The sequence below is a fragment of the Arachis ipaensis genome, chromosome B5, assembly GCF_059453495.1.
Source record: "Arachis ipaensis isolate K30076 ecotype BB chromosome B5, ASM5945349v1, whole genome shotgun sequence".
Classification (NCBI taxonomy): Eukaryota; Viridiplantae; Streptophyta; class Magnoliopsida; order Fabales; family Fabaceae; genus Arachis; species Arachis ipaensis.
The window spans coordinates 59,236,995-59,254,206 of record NC_142440.1 but is presented as its reverse complement, the minus strand read 5'-3'; the positions used below and the strand labels follow the sequence as shown (position 1 = coordinate 59,254,206).

The following is a 17,212-nucleotide window of genomic DNA, read 5'->3' as shown; positions in this document are numbered from 1 at the left end:
AGCTAGGACTTATGGATTAAGGTCAATTATGCTTGTTTGACTTCCTCCTCGATGTTAGGGGTTGACGAAGTGAGATTAACTTCATCATAGTTGCCATAGTTATGGTTATGACGATGATAGAATTCCTTAATTCTCATTTCCAAGTCAAGGTTCTTTTATGCTTTTATCGTATTTTCACTAAGTTTTGATCTTGTTTCCTTTTTAATTACATTAATATCTTTTTTTTTTATCATTTCTTAGTTCTCTTATTTCTTAATTCTTTTAATCTTTCGTTCCTTGATTGAGAAAACCCCTTATTTCACAACCAAGAGTGTGCCATCTAATTTGCATAGTCCGAAGGAGACGACCTGAGACTTCAAACTCTCGGTTTTTACTTGTTTTGAATTGTGACAAATTTTTATATTTTAAACTTTGATCGTGGGAGTTAATTGCCGGTTTGATCTATACTTGCAATGGAATTCTATATTTTTGTGGAAATTCTAAACCTGCATAAATCCCTAACATCAAAGTGAAATCATGACTTTAAAAATAACAGGGCTAAATTATTGCTATAATATAATCGAAGTATGGAAGTTTATCATTTTTCTCTAATGGACGAAACAAAATTCCATTCAATAGTTTATTTAATGTTTAGTAAAATAAAAATAAATTTTACCAGAATAAATTGCAGTACAAGTTTAATATTTTTATTCATCATAAAATATTTATAGAATTATTTATAGATAAATTTAAAAAAAGGAAAAAAGCATAATTTTTAATTTTATTTTTAAAAAACTTTTATTTTTAATTTTGAAAGAATTTTAGTTTAATCATTTAATAATATTAATTTTTTTATCGTATATAATTATTTAATTATTATTTAATTATATCTAAATAAATTAATTTTAATAAAAAAATTTTATGTTATTCAATTATCTTTTTTAGAAAATAATTAACTATTAAAATAATTAAACATTTCACAACAAAAATAATAAAAAATTATGAACGAAAAAATTAACCATCATAATAACTTTTTATATTTTTATTCGTATTTTAATTATAAACATAAATATAATTTGATTATATTATTTATGAAATGTGACTATAGATATAAATAAAATTTAATTATATTACTTATATATAATTTCAGTGTATTGCTTATAAAGTTATATTATAATTATGACGGGTTGATAATCAAATTAGTCTTTGAAAGATAAAATATTTTTTAAATTTATCCTTAAAAGATTTTTTTCAATCAAATTATGAAATTAATCATTTAAAAATTACAAATTAATTATATTTGTCCAGTCACTCCATTAACAATCTATCTATCTATTTTATTATATAAAAATCAAATTTCTGCATTTAATGATGGAGTTGAGGTGACATGGTTTTGAGAGTGTTCTCGATTTATTTCTTTTAACTCATTAAATACAAGTTATTACGATAAACTAACTATATTAATTAATTGATTGGATTAGATATTTAAATATCACATAATTTATTATAATTTATATCAATTTGATTTATTAGTATTTTCTAATTTATTTTTTTAAATGTTCTATTAGTATTGTTTTAATTTATTTTTTTTAATTTATTAAACCAAATTTATTATGTGTATTAATTAATTTAATTAATTTATTAGTCATTAAAATAATAAATCTATGAATAACATAAGCAACCGGAATATTTTTAACTAATAATTAAATCAAATCAAATTATATATATTTGAGCCAAATTTAAATCATATGAATTAAAGACTAAACTAAAATAAAATAATTTTTTACTTGTTTAGATTGAATTCAATATATACAAATTAATTTCATTAGATAATCATGGTATTTTGGTCTACTATATATAGATGGCTAAACAAAATTATAAGAATCATCATTTTTATCAGCTTGCTATTTCAACCCTTCTTTTCTTCTTTTTTTTTTCTTTATGTAAAATTTTTTTATGTATAAATATACTCAAAATGAGAAGGTTACGGATTTCTTAATTCGACAGGCCAAAGACTAATCCACCACATATTTATGCTCTATTTATTAATGGTCTGCTGCTAACTAATGAATTGTTATACACACAAGGCAAAATTCGAATTTCAAATATTTACTTAAATAGACAAATGAAATGATCATTCAACCAATCCAAATTGGTTAAGATAAATACTAATTATTTTTAATATTTTAAGTTATAAAATATTTATAATAATAATTACTATATTATTTTTGTTTAAGTTTTTAATAAGAAATTTATATAATTTTATGTATTATCCTTCAGAGCACGGAAACATACACTAGTTATTTTCAAAGATTGATGTTGTAAAACATTAATTGATAACATATATAATACTTGATATGTCTAATTGGATATTGATCAAATATGTTTATGAAAATTTATTAATTTGGTCATTTTTTTCAATTACAAAAATTCTATTCCTAATATGATTTAGTGACTAAATTGATAGATTTTCGTAAACATATTTAGTCAACGTCTAATTGAACATGTTATGTGTCATGTATGCTATCATTTAACATTTTACATCATCAATCGTTGACGAAGATAATGAGTGAAATAACTAGAGGACATATATGATTAATTCATAATCTTTGAAGGACCAATTTAATTGAAAAAATTTTACAGGGATAAATTTGAAGAATGTCTTATTTTTTAGGAACTAATTTGACTATTAATTTTAATTATGACTATAGAATTGTTCCAGTATTTTTGTATGTGTGGCTAATTGATGGTGTTAAAACATTACCCTTAATTATAAATAAGATTTATAATTTAAAAAAACAAAGACTCAATTAAAAAGATACGAAAAAGATAATGTTAAAATATTTTAATAAAATAAGAATATTCGAAATTCAGTTAAAAATTATTTAAAATTTAAACTCAACAAAAATTTATATTCAATGTGTTTTGTATTAAATATGTTTAATAACCTATTATATCATATTGGTTGAAATTAGCTTTTATAATGTTAATTTTCTAATAACACTTTATTAAAAAAACTATTTTTTCAGAATTTTAAAAATTAATTAATATTATATATATTTTGTTACACTACATCTAGTTATAAAAATTTTATTTATTTCTAATGCTTATATTAAAAATGAAAACAAATTTAAATTAGTGAATTTTAATCAATAATATAATAATAATAATATAGTAATTGTTTTATATATCACACAAATATAAATTAGTTATTTTTTTATTTGTAAAAATTTTAAGAGGTTTGAGTTTGTTATCGATATAACTCGTATGATAAATTTTACTTTAAAAAGAATATATATATATATATATATATATATATATATATATATATATATATATATATATATATTTTGATTGATGAGTGTGACATATTTTTTTTATATAAACGATTTTAGAAAAAAAAATTAATAATTAATTTATTACCTTTTTGGTTTTAATCCAATTTAAATATTTTTTATTGTTTTTGGAAAGAAAATTTTTTAAGAAATTTAATAATATGTGACGAGTAATACCAAATAAATTATACAGAAACCAATTAAAATACAACATAAAAATATATATCTTTAACAAAAGATAAAATAAACATCTTTATTTGAGTGATCTCCAAACAAAAATATATAAAATAGAATAATAATAATAAAAAGTAGCCGACATGTGAAAAATAATGTGCTGCAGTTTCACACGTAAACCAAATCATAATTCATAGGCTGATTAGAAGGATCAGCATATACTGCGCAGATACGCTAAGGAGTAATACCTCAAATGGCATAGTCTTTTTATACTCAATTAAAAGGTTGCGGGTTCGAGTCTCATATCTTTGGTAAATATATATATATATACTGCGCAGATACTCTTCCTTGTTAGTCTCACTAACACTAGTAATTTAACTTGCTTTTTTCTGCCTATAAATTCATGCTTTGCATTTCCCCTTTAAAACCCACTCCACAGTTATAGTTCTACCCAGACAATCAACTTCAAAAATCAAAACCACCTTCTCTATCCCCAATTTCATTTGATTCTTTGTGATACGTATAAACAATATAATAATTGAGGCCACAATGGAGTTTAAAGAGTCTATTTTGATTAAACTTGTGGTGATGTTACAGTGTTTGACGTTAGTTCTATGTGCTTCACAGGATTTTGATTTCTTCTACTTTGTTCAGCAGGTAATATAACATGTCATGGGTTGAATTTGTGTCATATTATATTATGTTTTGAGGCTCAAAGCAATATTTTAGTAAAAAATTGTTTTCTTACGATGATGTGTGGGACTTACATTATTGAAGTTGTTAACATTTTTGGGATTTTGCAATTGTAGTGGCCAGGATCATACTGCGACACACAGCAGAGCTGTTGCTACCCAACAAGTGGGAAGCCTGATGCAGATTTTGGGATTCATGGTCTTTGGCCAAATTACAATGATGGTTCATACCCATCTAACTGTGATTCTAGCAACCCCTTTCAGCAATCTCAGGTAATGTAATTGTTTTTGTTTGATTCTATATTCTCACTGGACTCTAGTGTTGTCATTTTTATTGATGATCATACAACATTCTCATAAAATTCCAAGCTCATCAATTTACTAAACTAATAATCACCAAAACACATTTAAAGGTCTGTCTAGTTGGGGGAATTATAAATAATTTCTAAAAATTTTAAGATAGAAATATCATATTCTCATATTTAGTTCAAAATTTGAAAAGTTATTTCCAAGCAAGTTTGATTCTAGAGAATTAAAATACCATTATTTCAATTCCTACCTTTCTTCTGAATATATTTGATTTTTATAAAAATAAAATCTAATTAACAAAGTAATACTTGAATCATACACACCTTTAAGAATACAGATATTATTCAAAGGTAATATTCATAGATATCCGAAAATATCCACCTTCTCTACACAGGGACCTATAAATGGAGACCTGCGACAAAAAAGGAAAGAGGAGCGATATTATTTTTCTTAACTAGAATAGGAGATAGGGGAGGAAATGAGGAATACTAGTCCCACGGAGTTCATTGCATTCCTATTTACGAAACACATATCTGGATAAAGTTTTATGATTTTTTTTTTCTACTTTTTCTTCTCCAGACCATTTCAACATAAATAAACGAATTTATAAATCATAAACTTGTATTTGCCTTTTGCCTTTCTGTTCACTCACAAGACAAACACTTTCTCTCATTTTTTTATTATATTCATCAAGAGAGAACACTTAAAAATAATGATAAAATAACGGATATATTATAAACTCATTATATTTTATATTTTAATTCTAAAAGCTATGTCTTTTCTGATAAGATGAGTAATCCTTGGATGCAGTTCTTTTAAATCCTCAACTATTATGTCTTATTAATAAAGATTAATGATGAATTTACCACTAATCTGTTCGTGACTATGATGACATACATTCAGGTATCAAATTTGATAAGCACCATGCAAAAGGAATGGCCCACACTAGCGTGCCCAAGCGGGAATGGAATACAATTCTGGTCCCATGAATGGGACAAACATGGAACTTGCTCAGAGTCACTACTTAACCAACATGACTATTTTGAAGCAGCTCTTAACCTTAAACAAAAAGCTAACCTCCTCCAAGCTCTTACCAGTGCAGGTACAAAAAAATATAAATTAGTATAGAGTTATATCCTATATATCCTTATACAAACTAGTAAATCACATTCAGACAGCATAAATATTTTTCACACCTAAGAATTTTGGTGTCCTATTTAGATACTTATTTTATCATTCACTGTATACACAAACTTCTACCGTGGAAATAATTGTTACTAACCTGCTTAAGGAAAAAGTCAGTGCCATGTTTATAACATGGAAATTCTCAGGTACCTAGAGAAGAGATCTTATAAAAAAAAGTCACTTTGAAATTTTATTAAATATTCTAATATTTCGTGAAAAAAAAGGCAGTTCAATGCACTTTTGATATTTCATAATAGTAACTTAAATCTAAAAAGGATTGGCATGTACCTTTTATAAATAAAATGCCTTGATCACAAGGAAGTTTACTGTAATTTAACTTGAGATAAACTGCATCAATCTAAAGTAGAGTAGATACAACTTATTTTTCTCACCTTAGAGTATTTGAGTGCATGACAACCAGCTTAAATTCCTAGGTACTTTTTTAACTTTTTGGTAATTTAATAGAAATTATTTAAGTTAACCAAATTACTGAGAAACATGAATTGGTGAGATACAGGTATAAATCCAGATGGGGGATTCTACAGTTTGAGCAGCATTAAGAATGCAATAAGTGATTCAATTGGGTTCACTCCATTCATTGAGTGCAATTCAGACTCATCCGGTAACAGCCAGCTTTACCAAGTTTACTTGTGTGTGGACACTAATGCTTCAAGCTTCATTGACTGCCCTGTTTTTCCACATGGAAAATGTGCCTCCAATATTGAGTTCTCATCTTTTTGAGAAGTCTCGGACAATATTCTCTTGTTCATTTGATGCTGATATTTGCTCACATGTTGTTGTTATTCTTAAAGTCTTATCCATTTCAATTGAACTTGTAATTTGTTTAAATTGTTGAAATAAATTAATTTTATTATCCCACATCATCCATATTGAATCACCAAAAAAATATATATAACATAATGCGGAAGCGTACCTTTACTCATAAGAGTCAGAAATTGATGGAAGAATTTGGATCTTGTGGTTCTTTCGATCTTCCTCAACCAAAGCCTTCTGTATTCCTAGGTGGCTGAACTGTAACTCTTTTGATGGGGAAAGAGTAACAAAGGCGGCTTTAGTATATTGGAGACCGAAACCCTGTAGGTCTATTTATATTTGAGCATGGCACCCATTAAACCCTTAAGCCCAGATAAAATAGTATCTAAAACCCAAAAGATAATATATCTAAAATCCAAAAAAAGATAATTATCTAAGGAACAAAAGATAATATTTGGTTTTATTCTCATTTAATTCCAAATCAAAAGTAATAATGACTTATTCAATTAGCATTTATAACAATAAATGAGATCATCATTATATAAGTCATTTATAGTGAAATAGCATAATTTGTGATTACAATTAATATATGTATTGCCTACAAACAAATTAGGAAATTAAAATAATTTCCTAACAATCTCCCACTTGGGCTATACATATATTCTTTCTTGACATAATCACACCTTATAAACTTTATGCGCGCATCTGAATGCTATTTTTCTCATTACTTTAACAATCTGGTCTGTCTCATACATTAGATATGAAACTACCGCAGCTTTTATCACATTAATGTCGCGACTAAACCACGCCAATCACCATCCTAATATACTTAACGATATAGATCAAATTTGGATGAGTAATATGAAAATTACATGCCAAGTGATCTCATGCATGTCTATTTCCAGCTGGTCCAACTTTAATGAGATCAAACACAATACAAATATTGCAAAATGAACATTTTATATAACATGAAATAAACCATCAACTTAATTCTGCAGAAAATAATTCAATATCTGTCATAGGATATATAGCATAAAATAAACTCCCACTAAACCAAGGCATCACAAATATTGACACCCATCCGAGAAGTGTGCTCATGAAAGATTTTAGGGATCAATTCCTTGGTTAGTGAGTCTGCTAGCATATACTCTGTTCCTATATGTTCTATGGAAATCTGTTTTTCTTAATCTTTCTCCTTAACAACTAAGAACTTGATATCTCTATGCTTCGATTTTGTCAAGCTCTTACTGTTGTTAGAGTATAGTACTGCTGACTTATCGTAACAAAATATCTTTAATGACCTTTCAATGTCATATACTATACGAAGCTCAGTGATAAAGTTTCACAACCATATGCCATGAAATCGGAATCAGAGTACCTAATGATCTCCAAATTTTCTGATCTCTGATAAGTAAGCATGTAATTCTTTGTTCTCTTTAAATAACGCATTACGCGTTTAACATCTATCCAATCATCCATGCCTAGATTGCTCAAGTATCTACCCAACACTCCCACTAAAATGATATATCGGGACGTGTGCAGACTTGAGCATACATTAAACTCTCTAGTGCTGATGCATAAGGTTTATCATGCATTACTGTCCTCTCAAGATCATTTTTAGGGCATTGCTTGAGACTGAACTTGTCTCCTTTAGCTACGGGTGTGTCCATTGGTCTATAACTTTCCATGCCATATCTACTTAAAATCTTTTCGATATAGTTCTTTTGTGATAATCTAAGAATACCTTGAGAGCGATCTCTTAGTATCTCGATTCCTAATACAAAAGAGGCATCACCAAGATCTTTCATTTCGAATTTGTTCGATAGAAATTTCTTAGTTTCATGCAACAAGCCTATATCGCTACTGGCAAGTAGAATGTCATCAACATGTAAGACCAAAAGGATGTATTTACTCCCACTGAACTTGCGGTATACACACTCATCTATGATATTTACCTCAAAACCATGAGGTAATGACTTGATGAACATGTGATACCATTGACGGGAAGCTTGTTTGAGACCATAGATGGATTTTCTCCTTTCTCTATTGGATCTCCTTAATGACACTTCTTGAGGTTGTTGAGCTTGCTGTATGGGTTGGGATTGAGGAGGATTCTCATTATTTTTCTGTGCTGTAGCAGTATCTTGAGCAACAACAATATTCTCATTGTTCTCTTGTACTGTAACTGGATCTACAGTAGGTTCTCATTTTGCTCTTGTACTATAACTGTATCTTGAACAACAATAGGCACAAGGACCTGATCATTGTCAGTTACAGAATCCTCATCAAAAGCAACATTTCTAATATTTTCTCCCCCCCCAAACTTAACATCCTCAAGAAATCTCGCATTTCCCGTTTCAAAAATAGACCTTGATGCAAGATTGTAAAACTTGTACCCCGTGAGCGCTCAGTGTAACCAACAAAGTAGCAACTAATTATCCTTGAGTCCAATTTTCTTTCATGCGACCTATAAGGTCGCGCCTCAGCTGGACATCCCCAAATATGCAAATGCTTTATACTGGGCCTTTTCCCAGTCCAAATTTCATATGGGGTTTTATTAACTGCTTTGCTTGGCACCCTATTAAGGATGTACACTGCGGTCTTTAAGGCTTCTCCCCAGAGTGATTCAGGCAAGGAAGAATGACTAATCATACTTCTCACCATGTCTTTAAGAGTTCGGTTCCTTCGCTCTGCAACACCATTCATGCTAGGTTTGCCTGGCATGGTGTATTGCGGAACAATACCACACTCCTCTAGGAAAAGAGCAAAAAGCCCGGGACGTTGCTCACCTGAACCGTCATATCTTCCGTAGTATTCACCACCACGATCAGATTTGACAGCTTTAATTTTCTTTCCAAGTTGAAGTTCAACTTCAGCTTTGAAAGACTTGAAAACATCCAAGGCTTGGGACTTTTCATGAATTAAATATAGATACCCGTAATGAGAGTAATCATCTATGAACGTAATAAAGTACTGTTGTCCATTCTAAGAGACAGTAGGGAATGGGCCACATATATCGGTATGTATCAGTTCTAAGACATCTTTAGCTCTCTCGGCACCTAATTTCCTTTCATTTGTCCTTTTTCCCTTTATGCACTCAATGCAGACTTCAAAGTCCGCCAAATTTAGGGGTCCAAAAATTCCATCCGACACGAGCCTCTGAATTCTCTGTTTAGAGATATGACCTAGGCGTTTATGCCATAATGATGCCGAATTCTCATTTTGTTTTCGTTTTGTACCCATTTGCAGTATTTCATTATTATAGGAATTTAAGTCCAGCCTATATAGATTATCCACCAAATGAACAGAGCAAATATTATTCGAATTATAAAAGAGACTGACTTTATTGTCTCCGAACGAACAATAATAATCTGATTTGTCCAAACGAAAAACAGAAACCAAATTCCGTCTAAATGACGGTACATAAAATGTCTATAATAAATCCAAGTAAAATCCACTCGTGGAACATAATCTAAAGGTTCCTATAGCTTCGACTGCAACTATATTGCTGTCTACCACATAGATGTATCTTTCAGCATCACTTGGCGGTCGGCTCCACAGGCAACCCTGCATAGTAACACTTACATGAGTAATAGCAGCAGAATCTACCCACCAAGTATCAATAGGTGCATAACTTAAACTAGCCTCAAAACAAACGAAAGTAAGAATTATACCCTTCTTTACACGTCAGGTGGCATATTTGGTACAATCCTTCTTCATGTGTCCCACCTTCTTACAGAAGAAACAGGTTGAAACATGATCCTATTTCTTAGCCTTTTTCTGCTGAGAAGGCACATCCGCAGTAGTATCACGCTTTCTTTTATACTGAAAAGATGAAGCCATGTGAGCACTTTTAGTCTTATCCTGCTGTAGCCTCTCTTCTTCTTGCACACAGTGAGATATAAGTTTATTTAAGGACTAAGTGTCCTTCAGAGTGTTATAACTCACTTTGAATTGCCCAAAGTGTGCAGGAAGGGAAATCAAAATGAAATGCACGAGTAAGTCTTCAGACAACTCTAACTTTAGTGCTTTTCAATTTTGAAGCAAGATGAGACATTTTCATAATGTACTCCCTTATGTTCCCTTTACCTTTATACCTTATGGAGACAAGTTTGCTCAAAAGATTACTTGCCTCCGACTTTTCATTCTTAGTAAAGAATTTTTCAACATCCTTTAGGAACTGTTTGGCATCTATATCCTCAATAATTGAGCCCCAAAACGCCTCAGAAATTGAATGTTTCATGATCATAATGCTCATTCGATTGGATCTCTCCCACTTCTTTATTTTAACCTCATTGAGGTTTTTCGGAGTGGAAGTGAGTTTCTCCTCTTGAAGAGCTATATCTAGATCCATACAACCGAGGACAATCTCCACGATATCCTTCCAAACTTTAAAGTTTGAACCATTCAGCATAGGAATACTGCTAATTTGTGCAGAAACATTGGTAGCTAAAGCCATAGTTTCTGGATTAGAACAAAAAGAACATGCAGTAAACATTAGTTAAATAATGAGAAAATCTATATTGAGATATCTAGAACAACATTAATTTTTCAATCTTTGGATAGAAAAATTAACTGTAAGTGATACTCTCATTGCAGTAATCAAATATTGTCAAAATTCCTGTCACACATTAGGCCTTTATTTGGACCGACTTAATGCGCACATGGAGACTTAAACTTCGCAACCTATTTATTACCGCATATATTTTCTATTAATTGGCCAAACAATAACCTTCCTTTGGGCCGATTATTGACCGCATAACTAATAGAAATAAACAAAAGTGTGCAATGCTTATTATTTGGCCAAACAATAAACTTCCTTTGGGCCGATTATTGTCCGCATAAATAATAAGCATTACTTTATTCTTAATTAATTACCCAAACACATATTTACCTTTAATATGTGTATGTAATTCAGCCAAATATAGACCTTCTTTTGGGCTGACCAATATTCGCATGAATTACATATCACCATATCCCTAATGTTTTAAATAAATCAATTTTCACAAAAGAGGCTACTTTGGCAGCATAATGTTCAATCAATTTATTTCAAAACCAAAACTTTATAAAGTGGGTGAATATAATAATCTAAATTGTTACTAGTTTTCTTATGTAACAATTAAATAATATTTTTTATTACTCAATTTTTTTTATTTTAATATGTACACATAACTTGGCCAAATATAAATATCTTTTTGAATCAATTAATATCCGCATAAGTGACATATACATATTAATTCTTATATCCTAAAAGAATAATCAATTAATTTTATACTAAATTAATGACACACAATTAAATCTGAGACAATTATAATTCAATAATATTCAATCAATGTTTTAGAATAAGTCATCAATATTTATTTTTCAAAATAATTATATAAGCATCATCTCAAAAGAGAAAAAAAAAGGAATAACTGAAACACTATATTTCCATCATAAGTGCACAAACAGTATAACTATGTGTACAGCCAAAGTAATATGATGGTGTTTACGAATTTTCTAAGCATAACAGTACGTGTATATGCATACATATAAAGAACCACGATGGCATACATACATGAAATATGATGCACGGACATAGCAAAATTACACAGGTATATAGTGGCAATAAATTGAATCATATATATATGTATATAGTTTTACTGTGCAACAATTCCAAATGTATACGACGTACGTATATACATATATATATTAATTCAAAAGGAATAATAAACTGAATATTTTGATGATTAAATTATGAATGGTTCTGATATCACTTGTTGAAATAAATTAATTTTATTATTCCAGATTATCCATATTGAATCACCAAAAAAATATATATAACATAGTGCGGAAGGGTACCTTTACTCATAAGAGTCAGAAATTAATGGAAGAATTTGGATCTTGTGGTTCTTTCGATCTTTCTCAATCAAAGCTTTCTGTATTCCTAGGTGGCTGAACTGTAACTCTTTTGATGGGAAAGAGTAACAAAGGCGACTTTAGTATATTGGGGACCGAAACCTATAGGTCTATTTATATTTGAGTATGACACCCATTAAATCCTTAAGCCCAAATAAAATAGTATCTAAAACCCAAAAGATAATATATCTAAAATCTAAAAAAGATAATTATCTAAAGAATAAAAGATAATATCTGATTTTATTCTCATTTAATTCCAAATCAAAAGTAATAATGACTTATTCAATTAATATTTATAACAATAAATGAGATCATCATTATATAAGTCATTTATAGTGAAATAGTATAATTTGTGATTATAATTAATATATGTATTACCCACGAATAAATTAAAAAATTAAAATAATTTCCTAACCTAAATAACAAAAAAGAAAAAAATTATGTGTTACTCCTGCCAACGAAAGTGTATTTTCTTCTTCAAAGTTGAGTTTGATATATTTTTTTTTATACTTTAATGGCTCGTTCTGCTCCCATACAAGGGAAGTGATACACAAAAAGTTGAGTTTGACTTAGAATGTGGTGTTGTCAAGTGAGAAATTGGAGTTAATACAATTTTAGACTGACGCAGGGTCAAGAATCCTAAATATTAAGGTTCTGAAAATTAAAATGAAACCGGTTATTAAATCATTTTAGTTATTAAATTTAGAAATTTAGTCGGTTCAAGTGTAGTTCAATTGAAATAATAAAAATATAATAAAATAATATATAAAATCTTCTTGGGTTAATTCTTGTCGAGGTATAACGCGTCTGAAATGATGCCAAACTCCACTCTTTAGGATGAGATATACGTCAATCCACCAAAATGACTGAGTGTGGATATCCTCATTCTGTAAAATTTTTTGTTTTGCCCTAAAAATTAAAAGGAATAACTATTAAACAAAATACCACTACTGTAGGTCTAACCCAATAACTAAGACTAAAATAAAATTAAAGGGAATAACTAGGGGTGGCAAAACGGTCGAGCCCGTCGGGCCGATTCGCTAGACCCCCTAAAAAAGGTGGGTCGGGCTAGGATTGAAACCCGCCAAATTAAAACAACCCGCAAAACTCACACCGCTAAATTGGCGGGTTTTGGCGGGGCGGGACGACCGAAGATTTTTATTTTTTTATTTTTTTAATTAAATAAAAGAGTGATTACTATTATAAAATTAATAATTATAAAATTTTTAAACATTTTTTTTCATTTTTTGTTTTTATTCTTTTTTGAGTTATTAACTTTATTTATTTTATTTTACAATTTTGTACATATGCTCAAATTATGTGACTTATTTTTTAAAATAAAGATGATTCTATTGACAAATATTATTTTGAACAATTTTATTGAAGTTAAAAATTAAAAAAATAGTAAAAAATTATATTATAATTTGACTATTTTTTATTTGTATTTAATTTTTTAATTATTATTTTTTGGTTAATTTTAATGCATTTTATTTTTCAAAGAAAAAAAAAAAGAATCAAGCGGACTAGCCCGCCAACCCGCCAATCCGCCATAAAGCGGAGCGGGCTAGTATTTTGAACCCATTTTATTTGGCGGGGCGGGTCGATCCACCCTGTTTATGTGACGGGCCTAGATGGGACAGGGCGGGTTGGGGCGGGCTGGCCCGCTTTGCCACCCCTAGGAATAACTATTAAACAAAATACCACAACTGTAGGTCTAACCAATAACTAAGAATAAAATAAAAATTGTCTTAATAATCAATAATTTCCTTCTCATTCTTCTACACGTTGTATCTCTTTCTCTTTTTTTTTTTTAAAACGTTCTTTATTCTTCAAGAGTTCAAGTTGCAGGTGCTTATCTTCAACCTTTACTATATATGTGCATCTATTGTCTTTAACTCTATTGTCCACATTGCGGACATAAAGCAGAGGCAAGTCCCGTAAAAGAATAAAAAAAGAGGGAGTTGTTTGTATAAATATCGGATAATTAATAAATAATTAATTAATAAATTACTTTTTATTCAAAAAAATTGGAAAGTTAAATTTAATAAGTTAGAAGAGTAAAAATTAATTAAAATATAAATTTTGACACTAATTTTAAAGAATTTAACCTAAAATTGAATCGAACAGACCGAATTAATTAGAATCAGACTCGAATCGAATCCTAGACCTAATGGTTTCAGCCATTTCTTCCTTCTCATAATAAAAAGATGCTGGGCAAGGAAATAAGGGGAAAGAAACAAAGAAAATTTGCAAACCTTTGGTTCTTATTCAAATCCTTGTATCTTTCAATTCGGGGTTTCGATTGACGAGCCGTCAACAGCTACGCATTCAACTCGGAATTCTCTACAAAACCCACCAAACAATTTGGTAAGAAAATCTTAATTTCACACCTAGTTCTTCCTTCTCCAATATCGAAAACTTTAAGTAAATGTGTGAGATTTTGTTAAAATTTGGTGTTTAGAATCAAATTAGTCTTGTGGACTTACTGGATTTTGTCTTGAATTTTTGTCGATAAGGTGAGGAACCACTAACTCTTGCAAATCATTTATGACTAGGAATCAAATTTTTGAAAGCTCGCGTACACGAGAGTACGCACGCGACACAAGCCCCCTATTTTAGCCAAAAATGAGATTTTTGAGTGCTAAGTTAATCCTCTAATTTTTCAAACCTCTATAACTACCTTCTAGGACCTAATACGTAGTTTTTAAATATAAGAAAGGAGACGGGACCTATAGAGAAAGGTTGTGAAGAAAAAGAACTTGGATTGAGGACCTTAAAAGAAGTTAAACATGGTATGAAGTGATAATGTAAGTTAAGTGTAAGAACCACAACTAATCAACCGGTTAATTAAGTGACTATATTACCCAAATTAAATTTTTAAAAAATTAGAGTGAGAATTTGAGGATTTAAATATGATTTTTGGACTCAGTAGGTCTTTCTGAGTCAGAAAATGTGTTTTCTGCGAAAACCGTGAAAAAACTGCGAACTGGCAGTCAAACCAGTTCAAGTCTGCCCGGTGCTGCGCGAGAAAAAGCAAAAACAGTCAAAAACCTTAGAAAAATGTTAGAAATGGAAAACCGGGCATTAATTTTAAAGGTTTAGCCCGAAGTTGGACCAAACGGGCTAAAAATGCTAACGTGTTAGATCGGATCCAAGTTGGGCCCAAGCCCAACATATAAAAGGGTTCATTAAATGAACCCAATAAGCAACAACACTCAAAAACACACACACTCATGCTGAAGAGAAGGGGAAGAAGAGAACCCCTTGAGCACTATTCACTTCAATCTTCTCAAGCTCATATCTTGAGCTATAGAGTTCCGATCGTCGCACCGTTTGCGACTATGCGTTCCTTATGAAGAGGTCTACAAGATCCACCCAAGAAACTGGTAATGAAAGCTTGAATCCTTCTCAGTTATTCTCTCCAAAATTTCGAGTATTAGGGTTTTGTTTAAGTGAGAATTTGTGATTTTTGGGTGTTTATGTTCATTCTAATCCTTGCTTAGCATTGGGTTTTGGCTTCCAAAGCTATTGAGAAAGGTAAGAACTCTTGAACCTTTGTGAGATTATGGTTATGTTGAGCCCTAGGTTGATTTATGGTAATTTATATGTATATAGCTTGATTATTGTGAGTTTGGAGCTTGTTGGTGTTTGTTGGAGTTACATTGGTGGTTGGATTGTGGTTGAAAGCTCATTTGGTGCTCAATTTTGAGTTTTGGACACATTGGAAATCGGCCAAGGTATGGTTTCGGTTTCCTTTATGTAGTATATAATATTCATGGACACTTAGGCTAGTGACCCATAGGATAGGCTTGAATTAAAATGATTGTTGATGTGTTGAATGTTGATGCATGATGGTTTATGATGAGTTGATGAATGTTGGGTTCAACTATGATGATTGATAATGATATGATGATGTTGAATGATTGTATGGATTGGAAAGTTGGTTTGTTATGATAGATGTGGTGTTAAAGTTGATGAAATGGTAAATTTGAATGTAGTTTGATCATAAGTATTATATAGTTGATGTTGAAGCTGAGAATGATGAAAAGTGAAGGAAACTGTGATAATTTTGGTGTAATATGATACAAAGGGTTGATTTTGATGAGGAATGGAGTATTGGGAATGGCTTGGTATGGTTTGGTTCTGTTTTGCAAGAAATTGTGGATTTTGGTAAAAGTGGCTTTTTGGTGAACTTTGGTTGATCATAACTTTTGCCTCAGTTTTCAAAATTGGTTGAATTGGTGTAGAATTAAAGTTTATTGAAAACTCTTCGAAACGATATAAAGTTTGAAAATTTTGGAATTTTGTAGAGGAAGTTATGATCATTCAAAGTTGGTGTTGAAAATCTAAAATTTTACAAAGTTGCAGAATTTTATGATTTCTGATATGTGCGTGCGCACATACCTGCGAAAATCTTGATCTGTGCGGATGCACAGACCTGTGCGCACGTACAGACAGGGAAGTGCGTTCTGTTTGCAGCACGAGCACAGCTTGTGCGCGCACATATCTAAGAAGAAATTGCAACCTGTGCGTACGCACACCCCTGTGCGCACGCACACGTTGGGAAGGCTAGTCTGTTGAGGGCGATAGCACAGGTTGTGCGTGTGAACAAACCTTAAGAATTTTGGTACCTGTGCGTACGCACGCCTATATGCGTACGCACACTTTTAAAAATCTTCCTGGGCATGCGCACGCACACCCCTGTGTGGACGCACATGCCATGTTTCTCAAATTTAACTTTGTTTTTAACTATTTCACCTTTCCAACAAGATTGTAAGCCTCTATAACACTATTTTAAGACTCTTGGACATAGTTTTGGGCATTTACAACATGGGAAAGAATTTAATAGATTTAATTTGATATTGT

General features: G+C 30.6%; 1 protein-coding gene across 1 annotated transcript; it reads left to right on the top strand.

The window, feature by feature from the left end:
* Positions 1-3,893: 3,893 nt before the first annotated feature.
* On the top strand, positions 3,894-6,548 carry RNS1 (ribonuclease 1). The gene is made up of 4 exons (XM_088488269.1): positions 3,894-4,145; positions 4,298-4,453; positions 5,393-5,591; positions 6,192-6,548. The coding sequence occupies exons 1-4, from the start codon at positions 4,038-4,040 to the stop codon at positions 6,413-6,415; spliced, it is 687 nt and encodes a 228-aa protein (XP_088344395.1). The 5' UTR covers positions 3,894-4,037; the 3' UTR covers positions 6,416-6,548.
* Positions 6,549-17,212: the final 10,664 nt, after the last annotated feature.